At 35.4% G+C, this 23850-nt stretch overlaps 1 protein-coding gene across 3 annotated transcripts in view; it reads left to right on the forward strand.

Annotated features, from left to right (window-relative positions):
* Positions 1–23850, forward strand: part of LOC106880317 (histone acetyltransferase type B catalytic subunit) — a 180190-nt gene that overhangs the window by 73805 nt on the left and 82535 nt on the right. For all 3 annotated transcript variants that reach the window (XM_089349335.1, XM_089349334.1, XM_089349336.1), the window contains exons 9-10: positions 4251–4402; positions 8583–8699. In XM_089349335.1, the coding sequence (XP_089205461.1) occupies positions 4251–4402; positions 8583–8699 (269 nt within the window). The remainder of the gene's footprint in view (positions 1–4250; positions 4403–8582; positions 8700–23850) is intronic.

The raw sequence follows: 23850 nt of genomic DNA on the forward strand, positions 1-23850 counted from the left end.
TCAAACTGTCCAACCCATACCAGAATGGAAAGCAGACGTTAAATGACAATGATGATGATTATATGTATTCCATAACAAATTAAAAGCTTTGCTAGTGTTGTAAATGGTATCAACTGTGCACAATCAATGTATGTTTTATTTGTTCACCAGTTCACTGTGACATAGTGCTTGGAGGATGACTCCCTCATAACACTGGGTGTCAAAAGACCTGAAAGTCATAGATAAGGTAGACAACTCACGTCTGATCAAATTCAGGAGTGATGACTCCTAATATTTTGGGAATGAATCGAATCATAAGTCTATGACTTGGTGGCACGTAAAACAGCACACAGCACACCCTGCTAAGTGGTTGGCATGAAGAGTATGCAGCTGTAGAAACCATGCCACAAAAACTGTTGGAGTTTGGCCAGCTCCATGTTAAACCATCCAACCCATGCCAGCATGGAAAGCAGACATTAACCGATGATGAGTGTAAGAATTTTTTGTCGGTATGCCATGACAATGAATATGTGAGATTAAATTCAATAATGAATTAAAAGCAGCACTAATGTTGTAAACATTATCGATTGCATATACTCAGTGTATGTGTTTTGTTTCTTTGCCAGTTTGCTGTGGAATAGCACTTGGGGGATGATCTCCAATGTTATGAGGGAGTCATCCCCGAAGTGCTATGCCGCAGCAAATTGACAAATAAGCAAAATACCTTGAGTATGTGTTTTGCTTGTTAATGTGTGTGTATGTGTAATTACACATGCTTTTTTCTTGATTTTTTTGTTCTTCTCTCCTTTTCTCTGAACTTTCTGCATATCCATTGAGGGTTTATGTCCAAAACAACGTATATTTAACTTCCCTTTAATGCATTTTTCTACTAGCATCAAACTAATAATATTCATTGTGAACATAACTTGGACTGTTGTTTTTGTGTTTGAATTTGTCATTTGTTATTGACTTGCCTTATATTTATTTATATGTAATGTCAGGCTTTTTTCAGTTCTATCTATCAAATTGGCTCGCAAGGCTTCCTTCAGCCCAAGGCTATATTAGAAGACACTTGCCCAAAGTGCTGCATAGTGGGAGTGAAAACAGAACTTCATGAAAGCCAGCTGTGTGTGTGCTTCATGTTTACTTTCCTCTCCCCCCATACCTACCACAAGTATTGGGGTCAATTTTTATTTTACTAAACCCTTGAAGCCAATGCCTCAGCATGGCCACAGTCTAATGACTGAAACGAGTAAGAGATACATTAACTATGCTATACAGACTTAACTATTTGTTTCCTCTGCAGATAGCGTATCTGATCTCCCCCCCCCCCCCCCCCGTCATTATCTTTAACATTTGATACATATCTAACTTCTTCATTGTTTTTGTTTTGTCTCTAGGCTTTGTTCTGTTGTTCAGTAACCCTGGTCTGCCGTGACACCTGTCACATAAAGCAGCCAATTCAATAGTGTATTTGGATTAGTATTCTTTTTGTGGGAACATTTTGTCATTCATTGTTGATCAGCTTCTGCTTGATGTGACTGATGGCACAGAGGTTGGCTACCTGAAATACTATCCCATATTGAACCGACAACACCTTCGATATGCACCTATTAATTTCTTGACGTGTGTTTAAAAATATATTAAAAAGGAAACAAGCCAACAGGCCACTGACCAGCCTGTTATTTTGCTTGTGTTGGTTAGGGGTGGAGCAGTGTTGTTACGACACTGGAACACTAAATTAGATGTATTGGTTTGACACATTGAATGATGAGATCTTAGTATCAGCTTTGTTAAAAAGTGCATTTGCTAATATTCTTCATCATTGACATTGGAACAATCCTATTTCTTTGCTGCAAGCATAAAGCTAATTTGCTCCATCCTATCATGACTTTGCGTTTTCTTGTATGCCTGACATGCTATCCATTTGAATGCTACCACTGCCACCATCTGGTCCCTGGATGCCTTTTTAGTTCAGTAACTATGTTGCAATTATTAGTTAGTGGTCCTTTGGTTCCTCTTTTTTGCCCACATTTTACCTGCAGGTGTTCAGGCTGAGTGTCAACCACATCAGTCTCCCTAGTCTCGGAGGAGATGAGACATGCGAAAGTCAAAGGCTTGGCTACTCTTCTCTCTCTCTCTCTCTCTCCCTCATGCACACACACACACACACACACACAAAGAATCAAGTACATAGGGAAGGCAATAGAGATACAAACCCTTGTCAAGCAAAACAAGTGGGTTTCTACAGAGTCACTCATGCTTGTAGGAAATGCCTTCCAATATATATGAAATGCAGTCTGCTACTTACTAATAACAGCAGCAAAATATTCCTCAAATCATGATGATAATTTTTCTGTAGTGAAATGGGAAATTTAAACACTGAACAAGATAATTCAACATTTTCCTAGAAAGACAGGATGGCTGGTCACAGCTGGAATGGTTTTGATCATCATCTGCTCAGTCTGAGTTAGCCTGGAGCTAACAACTGCATGACATAAAGTCCACTGCTTCATTGTTTCCACCAGTTTTGAAGCTTTTTGTTACAAGATATTAGTTTGGTTTTTAACAGAGACTGTATTTTGGCAAGTGGAAGAAATAGGAATTTGTAATTCTTTTCTTTTACTGATTTTAATCATTGGATTGTGGCCATAGTGGGACACTGCCTTAAAGGGGTTTTTAATTGATTATTTTGTCCACTCTGCTGGGTGGTTGGTGTTAGGAAGGACATCCAGCTGTAAAAGCGCTGCCAAAACAGACACAGAAGTCTGGTGCAAGCTCCTGCCTGGCCTGCTCCTGTTAAACTGTCCAACTCAAGCCAGCATGGAAGGTGGACATTAAACGATAATAATGATATATGTCAATCCTAGTACTTAAATACTTATTTTAGTAAGCTCATACAGATGAAGAGCAAAGTCTACAGGGGTTAAATATATATAATCAGGACAGAGCCACTACCACATTGGGTTTTAGGGGATTTTTTTATATACTAATACTGCTAGCTTCTGCTGATATGTGTGTTCATACATGCATATAATACTCTCTGTAGAGTGAACCATAGATACCAAGAGTGAGATACAGTCTTTCAACCTGTTTATAGAGGCTGTACCTCCAAATATGTTCTGACTCCAAGTATGGCAACTTGTCTAACCCATACCATTATGGAAAGCGGACATAAAATGAGGGTGATGGTGGTGATGAAGATGATGATGGTGATATATGCACATCCACAAGATTTCTGTACATTTTACCATTTACCAAATTTCAGCTACAACTCTTGGGTTGACCCAATCCTGTAGTAGAAGGCCACTTGTCATGCAATGGATTTGAAACCAGTATCATTGGATTGTGAATCCATGTGGCTGTAACTACACCATCATTCATGCCTTTTGATTAATGATTGAAAGTACATTGTGACTTCAGCTAAGTTTTTAGTTTACAGCATACGTCACTATCATCTGGTCAGCTTTATAATCTAAGCTGTAGAATAACAACTTGTCAAAGATGTTGTTAGTCTAGTCTTTGAGCAAATGGATTATTGGGAATCTAGAAGAGTACAAAGTTGTCATGAAGAATTTCAAATGTGTTGATAACATCAAGAATGTCACATCTATTATAGTGTAATCTGTGTCAACTTTTAAATTAAAGTGTTTAGAAACCACATGGGACAATAGAATTAAGTTCATCTCTAATGGCATAAGAAATGAAATGCTTTGCTTTCAAAAGTATAATGCTTCCATTTCACATTAATCTACTTTCCATCTTATGTGCTAATTGAAGTTTACACTCAGCTTTCAGTAGAGTTGTGTATGCATAGGGAAGTTTTTATGAGGCTGCTCAATCCGCTTCAAATAGCAGTTACAATTTCTCCATATTACCCACCTCTCATTTTAAAAGAAAAACAAGGGGACCAATTTAAAAGAATGATGTGTTGGTTATGGTTGAAATGCCTGTGATCATAGATCTAATTGATCAGGGTTGACCTTGGTTGGTTAAGAATAAGAAATCTCCAATGCTTCTGGTTGCTTATATGTAAACTGTAGGCCCACAACTCTCTCTCTCTCTCTCTCTCTCTCTCTCTCTCTCTCTCTCTCTCTCTCTCCCTCTCTCCCCCTCTCTCTCCCTCTCTCTCCCTCTCTCTCTCTCTCTACATGTGAAGTATTGATATATTATGTATTTAAAATCTAAAAATCTTATTCATAAATTTGTAATTTATATATCAATTTTTGTGCGAGTGTTAATATGTTAACCTTATTATTATATTAACCTAGTTGAAGACCCATCTGAGAACTTTCAACGATTACGAGACTTTGTTGATGTTCGAAACTGTATGAAATTATCATCTTACAAACGTGAGAACCTGTCTAGTGGATTCTGTGAGAAGATGTCAACAGAAGCTCGCACAAAGCTGAAACTGAGTAAGGTAAGTACCAATTTAATAGCTTTACTGTTGTGTTGATGACATAAGCTTTCAGTTTGGTACAAATGGTGTGTATGTCGATTATATTCGTTCATGTGAGTGTGTCAGTACATGTATATGTTGCTGTGTGTTGATATATGTGCTGTCTTTTTCTGTTGATATGTTCTGTGCTCAACTTTTCATCAGAGAACTGAAGGTCTCTGCCCCAATTATTAGGTTTCCTATCTTCATAATAAACTAACATAATTCATTGCTTGCTTTAGCTATCAATGAGGACCACACAAGCCAAGGAGAAAGCCTCTGTGTGTCACTTGACCCAATAGAAATAGCAGCAAAATCTTCTTCAAATCACTCCCTACCATTTTAGTAAAAAAGACACATTGAGTAATGTGGTTATGGGTTCCTCGCACATGGGCTAAAAAGGACAGTTTTGTCATGATTAGATTGCTTTTGATTATAAGGAGCTGATCTACAGTTGACACTTTAGTGTTCAGATTATTCTGTCAAATGTAATGCTTATTTATTCACATTGTGTTGAATTAATCATGCATTATTTCATAGCTTCAAGATTTTGATGATGTGATATCTTATTTATTTTTTGTTTATAGAATGACATTCTAGGGTAGGTGTGAGATGCCAGATCTGGCCAGTTTGAGCATAAAATGGGTAGAATATTTGGGTCAGATATGACTGATTTAGGTGCTAAAGAGTTAAGCAACTATCATCACAACAGTCTCAAATTCGAGTGGTTGTGCATTTGTTGCTTTATTGTTGTCATTGTTGTATATCTCGTGATCAGTATTAATCAAAAGCATTCCAGTTGTCACCAGCCTGTCTTTTTCCTCTGGTAATGTATATATGTTGGTACATTAATATGTGCAGATTACATTGTTGGTATCTATGTTGCTGTGTCAATATATATTTAATTTCATCTTATGTTCATTTGTGATCCTCCTGTTATTATGTACATATACACCCATTAATACTTAGTCATATTTAGGTCCAGATTAACATCCAGTTTTATAAGAAAATTCTTATTTTAGTCAGTTGATACAAAACCTCTCTTTTAAGTTGGGTCCCCTACTGCTACTCCAATTTTGAGAGCCAGTTCAGAGAAAACTAGGCTTGGACTTGAGCTCTTGAAAATTCCCTGTGTGTAGATGATCTTATTGGTCATTCCTGAATCAATAATGGTTCTACAAGAGATATTTAATCCTTTAGCATTAAAACCAACCACATCCAGCCCAATTATTCCATCTATTTTATGTTCAAACTGGCCAGATCCAGTTTCTCACACCTTCCTGACAATGTTATTTTTTAAATAAACAATCACATCATCAAAATCTCAAAGCTATGAGATAATGCATAATTAATTCAAAACAATGTGAATAAATAAGCATTACATTTGACAGAGTAATCTGAATGCTAAAGAGTTAAACCAAAATTGCTTCATTAATAGCACTTCTGCAGATAACTCTATATCATTTGCTGCTGATTTTGGCTTCTACATCCATGCTACAAAAGCTCCTCTTATACTTCCCCTCTTCATCCCTATCTATTTTACCTTCAGTCACCATATGCAAAAATATCTCCAGTTATTGCAACCCAACATAATGAACCCTTAGCATTACACACTAACTCTATCTCCTTCCTTCAGCAAGCTCTTTCAGTATTTCTCTTTCTACTGTGATCTATCCCAATCTATAGAAATATGTGACAGTGTGCCCCATTCCCAAGAAAAATGGTTTCTCTGACCCTGCCAACTATCAACTTGTCAACCTAGCAAAACTGACAGAATCAGTTGTAAACAATCAGCTCCTCCAATGAGCTGACAATCATTAAATTAGCAGGAAAAGTGCTGTTTTGCAGTGTTTTTTTTTTCTTCTGGTTCTTCACATTTTGAGTTCAAATCCTACCTAGGTCAACTTCACCTTTCATCTTCCTCAGGTTAATAAGTACCAGTCAAGTACTGGAGTTGATGGTATGATATATTCCCCAGCCATCAAAATTGCTATCTTGCTACATTCTGTGTGCAAATTCCACCAAGATTAATTTTACTTTTCATCCCACCAGGGTCAGTAAAATAAAATACCATTTAAATAGTAGGATTGATGTTATTAACTAACCATTTCCCATAAATAATGCAGCTTTTTCAATTGCATGAACTAGAAGTTGGAAAGGGACGGGATAAACTACCTGCATCAACTTGCTATAAAAGCAGGTAGTAATTTTAACTTCTACTTTTTCTTAGTGCAAGTTTTGAAGAGTGCAGTTTGATTTTGACAGTTATTTTTTCAAAGCTGTATTGGAAGTGACAGAGGAGCATATTCGGTATATTTTGCTTTATGAGTTCAATAAAGGCAACAGCGCAACAGAAAGTGGGAAGAATATTAATGCAGTATATGGGAATCAGACAATAAGCATAAGCCAGTATCAACGGTGGTTCCAGAAATTCCGAGCCGGAAACTCCAGCCTAGAAGTCAAGCCTCGTCCTTGAAGATCTGTAGATCTCGACAAAGGCATCCTGCAAATCCCATCGTAACTTGACAAAATAGCAGAAAAGCTTGGATTTAGTCATTCAACCAGTCATTCAAGTCACCAATAGAAGAAAAACAACCGTCTTTGGTTTCAAGACGAAAGGTGTTCTTCCATCAAGATAATGTGCAGCCACACAGCGAGGATGGCATTCCAAAGACTGGAGTAGTTTGAGCGAGAAACGAAGATAGATGGAAGAGTATTGTAGAAAATGAAGGAGAGTACCGTAAAAACCCATGTAATTTACGCACTTTTTTTCACAAAAAAATAAACTTTAGTGGGTGTGTAAATTACGCGAGTAGATAGTTTCTAGGATTTTTTTTGCTGTTGAAAAATGATCTACAAATGTAAACATTCGTACTGGAAGTTAACTTTTATTTAGGCTGGACGGTATAATGCTTACTTTTTCTGTATAAATTTACTAAAACCATTAGATGGTTAACTACTCTTTGAAGTTTGACTTTCATGCTGTAATCACAGTCCAGGCCATATTTTACTGCATCTAACACCAACGACATTATAATTCATCCTTGTGCGTGAAAACTCACTAAGCGTTCTTTACATTTACCTTATACAATGTTTAATGTCGTTTCACATTCATGTTGAATTATGTAACAATCTTATGTTCTCTTCATAGAACACTTGTAATGTAAGTATTACCAGTTCTTTTGGTATAGTAGGTTTTTGCTATTCTTGTTTATGTCTCCTCACAGACGTGTATATTCTAACAAGTCGCTTCTTAAATTTCTCACTTCTCTTGTTCAATAAACACTGAATTAAACTTGCAAAGCTGTTTATTTTCTCCTTTCAATTTTTCATGTTTATTTTACCAATTTACCAAACTATCAGTTTGGTCTCCTGGCTAAAATGGTAATGACAATTTTTAAATTTGCTTGACTCTGTATCAAAGGTTCCGACAAGAATAGGCGGAATATCAGTGCTTGAGACAAGAAGACACTTTCAACCAAACAGAATTCTGATTATATAATCAGTTTGATTGGTTACTTTCCTCTGTCGGTTGAGTAAAGTGTCATCCAAGCTGATGTTTATTGGTAATGAAACTTATTCTGCAACACTTGTGCGTATTTATCGGCTTTGTTTTTGTTGATAAGAATTATCAACAACTTTTCCTGTGATCTTGATTTGAGAAGACATATAGAAGTATGCTAAAGATTGGACATAATCTCTTGTGGGCAAGAAATGTAAAATAAAGTTTATTATAAACACGAACACTTTGTAATTTAATAGCTTTCAATGTGATATCTGTTAAACAGAAATTCTTATTTAATGAAAATTTAATAAAATCTAATAAGTGAAATTATGCTAAATACAACTAAATTGAAAACCTCCCCCTGGCCATATTGGCAATTCTGAAAACTTTTGGGTGCAAATTTTACAAGAGTAAAAGCCTTTTTAACAATTTTTTTCTTGAAAATCCCCCGTGCAAATTACACGGGTTTTTACAGTATATTTTAGATTAAAAATGAAGATTGTTTATCTTAATTTTGAAAAATAAATGTAAAAGAACCGCATTATTTATGAGATGGCCCAATATATATATATATATCATCATCATTGTTTTAACATCTCCTGTTCACATCAGTCAGATTGTATACATATATATTTTTTCACACTCATTTTTGAACAGCGACAAGCAAGAAGATGTTATGAAATCCTTAGGCTGAAATCTGTGAATATCCATGATGAAGATGAATTCCGAGCATATCGTTTAGATGTGAAAAAGCGTCTCAATTTACCATTTCATGTGAGTAGATGATATTTTGATCATTTGTTCTTTACATTTTTACAAATTTAAGTGAAAAAATTTTGAAAAAGAATTTAAATGGAATGCATTATTTCCTTCATGTTACAATCTTTTTAACATACTTCTTAGAAACAGCTGTGATTTGTATGTGGGGTGAAAGGTGTTAGAAAGTGAATTTTTAAGTTGTAATTGCAGAGTTCTAGATGATCTGAAGAAAACAATCTAAATAAAAATCACGTTGACTTGGCCAGCAGTCTGCAGTTTCATTGTGAAGGATTGGGAAAAGTGTGTTGAGTTGGGGGGAAGGGTTTTTTTCTTTTCTTTTTTTTTTCCCCACCTTCGTTGTCCCAAAAAGATCGTTAAATCTTTAGTAACTGGTGGATACTTGCAGCAAACTGTACTGAAAAAGATTAATCAAATAAAATTCATTCATATTCTTTATTTTTTTATGAATGATATACATACAACTTTCATCATCATTTTAACATCCACTTTTCTATGCTTGCATGACTCGGGTATGATTTGTGATTTACTACATAGCAAGACACCTGTTTTGCCTCTCTGTCTCTGTCACATTCTAACCTTCTATCAAACGACACAAGATCACCTCCTCCAATGCCCTCTCCCCTCTCAAAGTTCCTTGTCTTGCAAGTTACTTTGTGACCCTGCTGGTGCCACATAAAAAGCATTTGGTCCACACTGTAAAGTGGTTGGCGTTTAGAAGGGCATCTAGCTGTAAAAACCATGCTAAAATTGACCTCACCTGTGCTGATCCCACATAAACAGCACTGTCCACTCTACTGGATGGTTAGTTAGGAAGGACATCCAGCTGTAAAGACCATGCTAAAACAGACAGAGTAACCTGGGATCATCTTCTACCTGGCCAGTTCCTATCAAACCATCCAACCCATGCCAGCATGGAAGTCGGACATTAAATGATGATGATTGATGATGAGATGTTCTTCTTGTCGCCAGGCCTCACCTGTTTCCAAGCAAGGTAATATTCCCCATGGCCAGGCAGGTTTTTCACAGAAGACTAGAAACAAACAACCTCATTTGTATGACAGTGATGCTCATTTACGACCTTTGTGTGATGTTTTGACAAGGATAAACACAAGAACTCATACACTTAAACACACATATATTCATACATGTGTGTATGTGCACGTGTTTGTACTTATGTATATGTGACAGGCTTCTTTCAGTTTCTGTCTGCTGAATTCACTCACAAAGCTTTGATCAGCCCAGGGCTATAATACAAGACACTTACTCAAGATGCTGTGCAGTGTGACTGGACCTTGCACAATATGTTTGGGAAGTAAACCACATCTCTGTCTGTGTGCATGTGCTTCCTTTCTACTATTGGCACAAGACCTGAAAATTTCAGGGATGGGTCTAGTCAATTACATCAACCCCAGTGTTTAGCAGGTGCTTATTTCATTGTCCCTGGAAGGACGAAATGCAAAGTCACCTCAGTGGAATATGAACTCAGAACAAAAGGATGGATGAACTGCTGCTAAGCATTTTGCCCAGCATGCTAACCTTATACATGTTTATTTATATATATATACATATATATATATATATATATATATATATATGTGTGTGTACAATTTATACATGGACAGTTAAACTTATGGAAATTTCAACTCCACATTAAACCAACACCTTGACCTATTAGTGTTTTCACAAAGTATATACATAATGACAGTATCATATCTCAGTTAAATAAATTATTTGTCAATATTTCCATAAAATTTAGATGTAATGAAAGTGCCATATCTGTTGATGCACGTCAGAGGAGAAGAATAGACAAACAGCTAATTATGTTATAGGTGCCTGCTACAGCTGTTTTTGTGTATTCCAGTCAGTTTTACTGAAGCTCTCTTATCACACAGGTGTAATAACTGACTGATATATGGGGAGATAATGTTAAGATCCCCCACATTGCATTAATTAGTTGTGTGGCAATAAGTGCACGTTGTTAATAAAGTAGCTTCTAACGAGACAAATCTCCTTTAACATGTTACTTCTCCTCATCCTCATTTTATATCTGTTTTTCCATGCTGGCGTGGGTTGGACAAGTCTTTACAGTCCAAGTCACTTCATATTCAGAATTAGAGGTACTGCCCTTTTTGATGAACTGTCTCACTCATATGTAATAATTTCTGGCTTCTATGGTTAGATGCTTTTCCTATCATCAACTACTTTACAGGGTGTACTAAACGTATTTTATTGTAGCACTGGCACTAGAGAGTGCCTCCTTCCTTGTATTGTCTCAGTTTGTTTTTCCTTTTTTTCTTTGCACTAATGGGTGGAAAGTGGGCCATAGTGAGGAGTTGATAACAATGATCATTAAGAGAGAATTGGAATAATAGGAGTAAGAAGGTGATAGAGTGAGAGCTACATGGTTGTTGGTGAGGTATTTTGATTGGAAACAATATGACTGACTGGGCGATAGAAATGAGAGTGAACATAAACTGCAATTTCAAAAATCACACACTCAGATGAACAATTTTTCTAAGCACTCTTTCCTACTCTTGGCATTCAAACTGTCAGCAAAAGTTCATTACAAAGAAACTGAACAGGCTTTTGTGAGTTGAGCTCCCATCATTTTCCACTCACCAACAAGTGGTAACTCCACTGTAGAAAGGCAATGGTGCTTGGTCCTTACTTTCATCTTTGTACTTGTTGTTGTAGTCACTGGTTTCTTTTGGTTAGGGCAAGTGGGGTTTTGCTTCACATACCCCACCTCTACCCCCACCCTCAGCCTAACTTACACCACATCCTTGCTTTCCCCACTCTTGCCTCCCCCACATCCCAACATCACCACACCATACACAACCATACCACACAACACTACATCACATCACACCACCACGCACACACTGGCACTGACCACTTCCTAGCCCTACACCTTCATCCACACACCTACACATGCACATACAAACTCTCTTATACACACGCACACGCACCTTCGTTTTGGGATCACCACTACTTTATTATTTCCCCTCTGTCCGGCATTCGCCATGATAGATCGATAGCCACTACACATTCTTTATTTTCTCTCCTTGTTTTTTTTCTGTGTTCCTTTCTGTGGAAGAGCATAGGCTCAAAACGTTAAAGACCTTTTCACTTCCTGAGCATTAAACTAATACATCTGTTTGTTGAATACACCACCTGTCTTCGTCTTTTGTTTTTTTTGTGAATTCTCCCTACACACACACACACACACACACACACACACACACACAGAAGCAATTATGCAGATAAAAAAATTAGATATATTCAGTGTAATATAATAGTTTGGGCATGAAACACAAAATATGTATATATGGAGACGTTCATACAATAAATATTTAAGTACAAATATATGGATATTTATATTAATAGATCCAATTTACATATGACAGAGAAAATTAAAGGGGTGGAAGAAAGGTGTTATAAGTCCAACAGCTGTTTCTTTGAATTCCTTTGCATTAAGATCTGAACTGTAAGATCTTCTCTACCCTGATGATTGAGGCTCATCTTCTCCTATGTTGATTGCATCCATTAGGGCCGCATATTGAGATGAACTACATCTACCAACATTATTGTGGATTTCCAAGCCCCCAGAAACAGCTGTTGGAATTATAACATTCATTGTCTGAAAGTCTTCATCTTTTGCTTTCTGTCGTTTTTCATGTATACATGTATACATATTTTGTGTTTCATGCCCAGACTATTATATATTTAATATATCTAATTTGTTTATCCATATGATTGCCTCTATATCTGCTCAACTTGATCCCTCTTGTAACCGTTCTTTACCCTGTGGAATCGATCTCCTGTAAAGACTTCAGAGTCCAAGTTTGAATCTTTTTAAGCACTCCTAAGTGTCTTATATACTGAAAATCTCTGGATCTCGTCTGTGGACTATATATATATATATATATATATATATATATATATAAAGAATTGGATGTTGTGATGTTTTATCTGTTACCTAAAGGCATTAACAAGGTGAGGTAAGAATGGGTTCAGCCAGAGATTAATAGAAATCACTGTAACTGTTGCTTCAGCTTTCTTGGTGTTTAACTCTTGCTCCACCACTCATGATGCCATCATTAGATGTTTACACTTCATTTTACCAGAGTTAATAAAGATAGAAGTAAATCTGGATGGCATTTAAGAAGCTAAAAAAAAAAAATAAGGCAAGAGAGAGTCACTTACTTTTATGGTTTCTTCAATGACAATCACAATATTGGCCAAGGTTACCGTGGTCTTTTCCGTAGGCTTTTCTTTCCACGGCTAAACCTAAACTGTCCCCCCTTTTACACAAGAACATTGCTGTGATACACAATCCCTATTGATCGCTTTTTTTTTTCTTTCCTATGATCCATTTTGATCGACCCCCTTTTTTTTTCTCCTTCCCCCTCCCAAAAAGAAAAGCTCTACATTGTATTTGTCCCCTCTGTGTAAAGCCCTGTGTGGCTAATAAAAGAAATGTATATTTCTGGATGAAGGACTCCACATGAAATTTGTGATAATAGATGAGGCCTCACATATTTACATATGCTTTAACCCTTTAACATACAGATTAATCTGTCAAGCATAATACTTATTTGTTTGTATTATTTTGAATTAATCAGGTTCAAGAGAGATGTCCACAATATTTCTTTCTAATTTTGTTGATTTTTTTTACATACAGAATTGAAATTTTATCAGTACTGATCTTTTTGGTTAAATTTGACTTCTATGGGCAATTAAAATTAATTAACAATAACTTTATGGATAAATACTAAAATTGAAACTTTTAGTGTATCTTACCTGTTTGATTTGTTACTAAAATTATCCCAGATGTCAATCTCCAACAATTTTACCACTTTGTGAGATCAAGTACATTAATTTGAATTAAAATACAAGTATAATCAGTAGAAGATTTTATTCTTTCACTATATTTCATTCAATCATTTTCATTGAAAATAAAGTACAAAACTCTTTTACTAGTCAATATACTATTGGCAGTGATCTTTTTATACAATGTAATGAGTACATTTACTCAACAGAATGTATCTAATAAAAACGTTCATTAACAAGTGAGACATAGGTGAATACAGGTGTGTAACATTCTAAAAATTATTATGTTTTTCTCATCTTCACATGTTATTTTGTAATAAAATGAAAGGAATATATAATTGTAATTCTCTCAAACTAGAAAATATAATTATGCCATATTTTTGTCATAGAATTATCCAAATCACCCTTTACAAAGGGCATTTTATGACATGAACTCAAACAAGGTTTCATACCTCAATCCATCTGGTCTGTTTCCATTATATTTTTTCCCAGTGTAGATATCAAAATTAGCACAAATACCCTGTCTGATGCACATACCTCCCATGTCTTGAAGCCCTGTTTAATGGGTTTAACAGGTATATGTTGCGAAAAATGTGCTCTACCCTTATACACTATCATGGACTCTTCTACATTGAGATTTTCCCCCAGCTCATATACAGTTTTATACTTTTCAGACGGTAAATCAATAGTTGGATGCACTTTATATAGGGAATCATAGTTGGGTTCATTCCTGCTGGAGAATTTAGCAGAGTCAGGTTGTAAATACTAAGATGATACTAGATATATATGGGTTACCTTACTTTATATTTGGGTTCCAGTTGTTCCACAATCTAGGAAACTGTAGTAAAAAAAAACTCATATTTCTGCAGTATTGGTTGGCTTCTATAGTTGATCAGGCCTTCCACTTTCTCTCACTCTTACTTCCTGTTTCTGTTGTGCCTGTAATTCAAAGGGTCAGCCTTGTCACACTGTGTCACACTGAATATCCCCGAGAACTACGTTAAGGGTACACTTGTCTGTGGAGTGCTCAGCCACTTGCATGTTAATTTCACGAGCAGGTTGTTCCGTTGATCGGATCAACTGGAATCCTCGATGTCGTAAAAATCAGAATTGCTGCTTGCTGATACCACTTCAAATGTTGAAAAAAGTATGTGATCTCAAAAATTTCACAGTATTTATACTTGAATAAAGGCAAGAAAGACTTTATGTCATATTATCTCAAAGCTACAAGGATTCAATTACATGATTCATTTGTTTATTTATTGATTTCATAGAAATGTTGAATACAGCCAGTTTAAACAAATAAAGGGGAATTATTTTGGCTGCAATTGGGTGGTTTGAATGTTAAAGGGTTATTGCATTTTTCATATTTGAGTAATACCCTATGAATTACTTATCCTCCATTTGTCTTCTGCTATTATGTTAATTTAGGATTCTATGCAACACACATTACACCAAACTATGATAGTTTAAATCACTGGTTCTCAACTGGGGTCCACATGCCCTTGGGGTGGGGGTCCATGTAAGATTTTGTTGTTAAAATTTATGTGCAATAAATTGGTTATACTTCTACAATACACAAAATATTTTAACATCTTTTTTTATACAATTCCTAATAATATTTATTTATAAAAATACAATAGGATTTTTTTTTTAACATCAAATGGCCAGAAGGGTCCATCTGAGTAAAATAGAAATCCAACAAGTCAATAAGTGAAAAAAAATGGTTGAGAAACACTGATTTAAATCTTATTAGTACACCTGCTATGATGTGCCTCCAGGTATGTAAGATTCACAACATGACTTCATTTGCCTTGTCCTACCTGGTTGATAAAGAATATCCACTCAAACATCACTCCTCGTCGTCGTCGTCGTTTAACGTCCGCTTTCCATGCTAGCATGGGTTGGACGATTTGACTGAGGACTGGTGAAACCAGATGGCTACACCAGGCTCCAATCTGATTTGGCAGTGTTTCTACAGCTGGATGCCCTTCCTCACGCCAACCACTCAGAGAGTGTAGTGGGTGCTTTTACGTGTCACCCGCACGAAGGCCAGTCAGGTGGTACTGGCAACGGCCATGCTCATCTCGCTCAAAAAACCTCATGTGTCACCTGCACAAGAGCCAGTCCAGGGGCACCAGCAACGATCTCGCTCGAAAATCCTACAACAACCGACACTAAAAATACACTATTAGCACGCAGGGCAAAATGCTTAGCGGTATTTCGTCTGTCTTTACGTTCTGAGTTCAAATTCTGCCGAAGTTGACTTTGCCTTTCATCCTTCCAGGGTCGATAAATTAAGTACCAGTTGCGTGCTAGGGTCGATCTAATCGACTGGCTCCCTCCCCAAAAATTTTGGGCCTTGTTCCTACCTTCTACATGTATTTGATAAATACATGAAAGAAATATATATTACATGCCATGCCTTGATACTGTATGGACTGAGGTCTCTATTAACAAGCTCTTGGTATTTGGAATCCCAGTGTGTTAGTTTAAGACTTTTGTGGGGTTCAACTTGCGATGTTGTTTGGTGCATTTGTTGGCAATGGCTGTACAGTTTACAGCAAACATTAGCTTTGATTCTTGTGGCTTGTGCTACAAATTTTTTGTCTTATATTAGACATATATATTACCTCTTTTAGCATGACCCTGACACTTTAAACCTCATATCTAAATCGAATTCAGTCTGGAAAGTAATGAAACCCTTTTTTTAACCTAAAACCACAAAGACACTGATTTGTCACAGCCATACACTATTTCCTCTAATTTCCCATGCATTTCACATTTGATTCCTTCATAGTCTATTAAGCATTTCAGTGAAACAGAAAAGGGTACAATAGTATATATTCCATGAAGAGAAGAAATATACAAAATTTTGAATGGATCCTTCATCAATGTTACACATCACTTCTCTTCATGTACCGTTTTTTTTTTTTTTTTTTTTTTTTTTTTTTTAACCTAATTGAGATTCTAGTCAATTTAGCCCAGAAGATTTTTTTAAACTTCTTATGGTTATGTCAGTGAAGCTGATTGAATATACTTGGTAAAATTAAAATATATATTGTATTCACAATCAATGTTGCATTGCCTTTATGCATATACCATATTTAAATGTGTGTGTGAATGTATGTGTGTCTCTAAATATTCACTTGAATTTACATTTACACATCTTCGTATTCATTTATATGGTTTTCAGAAAATACAAGCTTGACACTTTAAAGATATTCAGTGTCTGATTTACAATATCATGAATTGCTTCTTTCTTTCTTTCATTCTTCTTTTCACTTTTTCTCCAGCGTGTTTATTAACCTTTAACCTCAAAAAAAAGAATCAGCTGAACTTGTTGCAGATGACCATCATCAAAATAACTTTAGCTATTGCTTTGAATATTTGTTTGCTGTTCTGTGATTTGATTTTTAATGAAAACTGTTTGATGGAAATTCAGTTTCTTGAAAGCTTTCAGCAAAATATGTTGAGGCATGAAAGCCAGAATGTATATATATTAAATAAATCTCAGGTCCACTTAATTAGCACCTGTTGCTACTGACCATTGTAAGGTTGAATGAAACGCAATAATTCATAAATAAAGAACTATTAAAATGCCATTTCTTGATTGTTTTCAGCTTTAAAGATTTCATCAGAACCTTTTTTTGGTGCATATAGTATTAAATAGCCATTTGTTATTTTGCTTTATAAATCTATATAGAATTTTTTTCTGTTAACTATGAAGATATTAGTATAGTGTGGTTAGTTTAGACTTGGAGCAGTGGTTTTCAGACAGTGCTCTGCAGGGGTAACTAGATGCATTGTGGATTTTTAAAACTATAATTTAAGGTTTTAGAAAATCCACAGTAATTCTTGAAAAACATGTTATTCACAATAAACAAGGTAAGCAATAGTTTTTATATTTTTCAAATTTTTTTTTCTTTACTTATAAAGTGCACTAGTAACTTTTAACTCCACATGCAAAACATATTGGTAGTTTTTTTAACATTGCATGTGAAGTGTGTCGTCATCATTATAATCATTTAACATCCATCTTCTGTGCTGGCATGAGTTAGACAGTTCGACAGGATCCCAAAGAGTTTAAAAACTGCATTGTGCTCCAGAGTTTACTTTTGGTATGATGCCTACAGTTAGATGCCCTTCTTAATGCCAACACTTTACAAGATTGTAGTAGGTGCTTTTTTTGTGACACCAGCATTAGTGAAGTCACCCTGCAAAGCTAAGTTCTCCTGTGACTAAACAGGGCTGCACAGAGCTGTGATTTTCTGCTATGGTATAAGATGTTAAAGTGAGAGAGATGGGTCCAGAATTGAACAGGTTTCTTGCTGTAGACAAGCTACTCAGTTACATTACAGAAGAGAGAGTTGGAGTTACTTGGGTGGAGCTGGTAAGAGATAAAATAGAAGTGGTGTGGTGCCAGGATGGAGCATCTAGGTAGGAGGTGACTAAATTGAGTGACAAGGGGGGGGGGGGTTGAAGGAGTGTAGGTAGGTTGAGCTTGTATGGGAATATGAGAGTTGGTTAGAGATAAAGAATGTGTGAGGTGTTGAACATGTTTTGTGGGGGGCTAAATGGGGTAGGTGACTACTGGAAATTTGATATGGTTAGGGAGTGAGCAGTAATACATGAGTTAGAAGGAAGGTGGAGGAGAAGAGATGACTGGCTACAGAGAATATGATGGGGTAGACATAGGGCAGGGGAGACATGGTAGTAGAGGAGAAGCAATTATGAATTTACACTGGTTTTCTAAAACAATTTTAACTTATTGTATTTATTACTATATCAAAGGGTTGTTTGGAATACAACTTTACAAAAGGTTCTTACATAGATCCATTATTGAATTTTTGTCTCAAAACTATTCTTTACATACATCCTTTATTGAATTTTTGTCTCAAAACTATTCTAATCACTAGTGAGTACAGGTAAAGTCAATGGAATCATCATTTTATTATTCACTTTTTCATGCTTACATCGGTCAGGGGTTTATTGAAGCAGGTATTCTACAGCAGGATGCCCTTACTATTGCCAACCATCATCAGTTTCCAAGCAAGTTGGTATTTCCTCATCACCAGTCATGCTGGAAATGAATAAAAGATGAAACTAGGAAACTATATAATACTGGTTAATAACTCCTGTACTATTTTAAGAAAAATTAACTCCATATTTCATAGACACATTTACAGCTATGCATGCATGTTTGACAGCCTTTCAGTTTCCATCTACCAAATCCAATCTCAAGGCTTTGCTCAGCCCTGAGCTTGTAGTTAAAGATACTTGCTCAAGGTGCCACACAGTCACACCTGGGCTTATGAAGTATGTACAAATTAATTTTCCTTTAAATATCACAAGTTATTAACAAGTATCATATAGTTTCCTGGTTTCATCTTGTATATTTTGCCTTGTATTTCACCTCCACCCTTATGTGGAGCACCTGAATCAAAATAAACAAGAGTAAATTTTTACTCATGAAAATAGCTGATAGTTTGGTTTCTCTTAAAATTTTGCAAGTAAACTATTTTAAATTAAAATATCAAGTTCAAAGTGTGTGGGTTTTTTTTACCCCCTACATTTTGAAAATCATTGAAATACATGTTGCTATTACTAAGTTTGTAGCTTTTTCTTTTTTTTTTTTTTTCTTTTATGTGAAATCATAGGGGTGCTAACCCATCTTAATTGTACTTCAGTATCTGAATCTAATAAAAGAATAAAAATACAGTTTGGAGGGAATATATCCAAAAAGTTTGAAGGACATAATAAAATGTTGGATAGTATTTCAGCAAATGAAAGTAGCAGCAGTGGCAGTAGCAGTCAAATATCCTGAAGAGATCAAGTTGGGATGTGTTCCTCAAAACTAATTCTATGACAGATGGGTGGAGTAAAGGGATGCTGGACACAAATACTAATGGGCCAATCTAACATAGACTTATTTTGGTGACTATGGATTTTGGTTTGGTTTGGAGTGTTTTGTGGGCGGAGGAGATATCTGTAATTGGCAAAATTTCATTTCTCAGTATGGGTTTGACTTTAGGGAAAATATGATTTTCTTCAAAATTATGCAGGTGCATAACTAGGCAGGCAGTATGGTTTTAAAAGAATATTACTGTTGTTAAGTTACTGTCAGACATGAATGTGATTCTTTATTGCAGGTTTTATTTCTTATCCTTCTGAATGATGTAAATATTGCTCCTTAAACTGTCCTTCCCAGTAAATATGGAAATTTGCACATAAGAAGACATTAACCCTTTAGCATTCAGGTTATTGTGTCAAATGGAATGCTTATTTATTCATGGAGGCAGTGTGGCCAATGCCGGTGTCGTGTAGTTAGCACCTGCGCTGGTGGCATGTAAAAAGCACCTTTCAAGCACTGGGCCTCATGGAGGCAATGACAACTGACCAAGACCTTTGGCTATGCTTGAGAAGAAGACCCATCAAGCCAAGTGAAATCATAGTTGTGGCAGATACTGGTGTCTCATGACTGGCACTCGTGCTGGTGGCACATAAAAGCAGCCATTACACTCTTGGAGTGGTTGGCATGAGGATGGGCAGTTAGCTGGAGAAACCATGTCAAATCAAGCTGGAGTTTGGTGCTGTCCTTCAGCTTACCCACCCTGGTCAAATCATCCAACCCATGCCAGCATGGACAGTAGATGGTAAATGATGAATGTTTTAAATTTATCATTCGTTATCTTGTAGCTTTTAGATTTTGATGATGTGATTGTGCATTTTTAGAATGACAGTGCAGGATACATGTGAGAGGCCAGATCTGTCTGGTCTGAATATAAAAGAAGTACAATATTTTGGGCCAGATATGGCCAGATTAAATGCTAAAGAGTTAAGGCAATTTTCTCAATTCCCATTGGAAATAACTTCACTAACATTGCAAACATTTCTGGAAAGATGAGAAAAAACTACAACTTCTTTTTCTTTATCATCTCTTGTTCAAAGTTCAATATGCTATAGCTATAAAACTCTTAATGGTGTGATTGGTGATAGCAAGAGCTGAAAATGGGGTTAATAGTGTGTTCCTTTTGTTGCATCATAGATTGAGGGTTCATTTCCCATCATTGGTGTTGCATCATGTATGTTACCAAGTAACTTAACTCTTTCAATGCTATCCCACCTTTGACCTCTCTTGATATACATTACCAGTTCAGCTAAAATTACTCATAATCAACTGAAGTTGGAGCCCTAATCTTATAACAAATAATATGAGAGTTTAGTTGGTAAAAAGTCTATATTTTAAGAATTCCGTAAGTTGAATTCCAAACATCAGCTTTATATACCAATTAACCCTTTTGTTACTGTATTTATTTTGAGGTGCTTTGTGTTTCTTTCAATTAATTTTAAATATAACAAAGAATTTAGCAAAATTACTTAGTTATCATTAAGCTGGTGTTAGGAACATAAATTGTAACTAACGTTTTGTGGAAGATTTTAATTCAAAACTTATGGAAACAAGACATTTGTACTACAGAGCCAGAGACAGTTTCAAATGGGTTGGCATCAAAAGGGTTAATGAATATAAAGGTATTTTCCTAAATATTTTTAAACTTCTTAGTTACTTTTCACCTTTCTGACACCAACCCGTCCAAGACTACCCTTGGTTCTGTGGTACAAGCTTCCTGTTTTGAAGTAACCTAAGTTTAAAATATCTGTCAAAATTTCATGTTTATTTATGATTCAAACTCCAGTTTTATAATTTCAGTTATTTTACTAGATTCTTCATCATCATCCAAAATCAGCAGAAACAAAAGAAGTGTATTTCAACAGGAATATGGTTACAAAAGGATAGAAATTAATCAAAAGATATAGGTTGTATATATTTGTTAAGAAATATTCCACAAAGAGTTAAGTTCCTGGCCCAAACTACTTAGCTGTATGCAGGCAGCATCAGCTACTAGCAGCTTGTGTTGAGTTCCTGCTATGAGCCATTAGAAATACATTAGTAACATAGCACCACTCTAGTGTGTACTGTTTCCTGAAATCCCCTAAAGATACTTCATAGCCGTCTCCAGGAGTCTATGACTATGATAGTTGTTGTCATTGTCAGCAGAAGAATTGATTCAGAGGATAGGTTGTTTTATTAACCTGTCTTCTGGTGTTTCATGCACCAATTACATCCTGGGGCAAAATGGGAGAGTATAAGGAGAATGTTAAAAGAGAGTGAATAGTTAAAAACTCAGAGTATTAAGAGCATAAAAAAAGCTTGAATACTTTGCTCAGTTCATCCACAAAGTAGTACAAAACTGTTATGTAACATAATCAGTGAATGTCTCATTGTCCAAACGATAGTCGCCATTTTGACGCCGTTTTTGCTATGGTTGCCAATTGATACAAATTGCTCTAATTTTAAAAATGTATTTTTATTATTATTATTATTAATATTATTATTAGTTTTCTTTCTATCTAAATAGGAGTGTGTGTATGATGAGTAAGAAAGAAATATTTTGTGTTTAGTGTGGAAGGAAAAATAAAAATTCACCATGAGTTTTCAATATCACGATTATCTTATTTATGCCAAGTTGATGAGTTTGTGTACATTTGAGAGAGAGAAAGAGAGACAGACAGACAAACAGACAGGAAGAGAGAGGAGTATTTTCACAACATTGTGACAGCTTTAATTTGACATGATAAATATTTAATTTCTCTTTCTTGTTGTTCACATTTTATTTTTCAGCACTTATTACTATTACTAATGCTGCTACTATTACTACTTTGGTGGTTCATTTTCTGTTTGTTTGTTTGTTGCTTTTTTGTTTTTGTTTTTTTCAACACCTCTGTTTTTATGCATGTCATGAAGCTATTTTATTATTCCTCATTTCACACATCCATTCAGATTCTCATTCTCACACAAAACACTTTGATTCGTTAATTCTCATATATTCAGTTGCATAATGTGTGGGAACTATTGTATAAAGTTTCATGTCTCTGGTTTCATATAGTTCCATATGGGCATTTGTATCCAAACTCCAGTGGATAGTGATAACTCAACAAATGATAGCACTTGTGTTGCGTGTTGGTTGTTTCTGTGTAGAATCATGTGATCTCCATTATATGCTAATGAGCAGTTTGGGGAGAGAGAAGATGAAGTTGTAAATACAAGCATACCTCAATTTACATCATTTTGAGTTAGAGGTTTTTCAACTTTACATTTAAAAAATTAACGGAAAAAATAAACCTCAACTGCAGTCAATTTATCTGACTCTATGTCAGTCTCAGCAAAGATATTTAAAAACATAAATCTTTAATAATAAAAATAAAAATTTAAAAAAAGGTCAATTCTGAAGTGGAAAATGAAACAAAATTCATATGGAAATATATGTACAAACCATTTATTAAAACAAATATCAGCTAATAAGTTTTCCAAATATTTTTACGTTACATTGTTTTTCGAGTTATATTGCATATCTTACAATCAATTACTGATATAAGTTGAGGAATACCTGCATATTATAAAGAGAAATTTTTGTGTACACTTATATAAGTTTTTACATTGAATGCAAAAAAATAATGTCAGGTTTCTATAGGAAGTAACAGTCTGCTATTCCAAACAAATATTTTCATAAAAGATTAAGGAAAGGTCTCTTCTGTTCAAAACAACCAAATGTACCTTATTTTGGTCTTTTACTGTATTAGCTAATACCATGGCAGACCTACATGTCTCATCAAACTTTGGTTTTAGTTTCTTATCAGTTCACATGTAGGTTCCATACCTCTAGTTTCATATACTTCCTCAAGGCATTTACATTTAATCACTCTTTCTCTTACACAATGCCTTAAAAATGCCTAAACTACACTCACTCTGTTCAGATATATTGTTTTATTTCTGAGTTCTGTTCCTTGTCCCGCTTTTACAGATTTGTAGCACAATTGAATATATTTCTGTCAGAGTATCAATTGAAAACTCTTTTACTTAGGTCATTTATAGGGTTATTAATTGTAGTTGAGAGGGGTTTGTGTATCTATATAGTTTCCTTGTCTTGTGTGATGTCTGAAAATTTTAGCTATTCTTAGATTTCTGCAAATGGTTATGTCTAAATTGTATTCCATAAATATGCCTTTTAGAGGTTTTCTAAATTTGTGCATACCTTGGCTGTGCAGAAACTGCTAAAATTCATCTTTGTACAAACCAGAGCCATGGGGACTAGTTTGCTGAGGGTGTCTAAGATAAATAACTGTCCTAGAAATTTTCACTCTGTCAAAGCTTTCCCTAAGGGCATGAAATAGTGGATCAGTAAGAGGCATAACTTTGGTATCATTGCTGATAACACTAATGTTTTCTGAATTCCAAGAAAAGACATTTCAA

Source organism: Octopus bimaculoides, chromosome 3 (assembly GCF_046866305.1).
Source record: "Octopus bimaculoides isolate indiv1 chromosome 3, ASM4686630v1, whole genome shotgun sequence".
Taxonomy (NCBI): domain Eukaryota; kingdom Metazoa; phylum Mollusca; class Cephalopoda; order Octopoda; family Octopodidae; genus Octopus; species Octopus bimaculoides.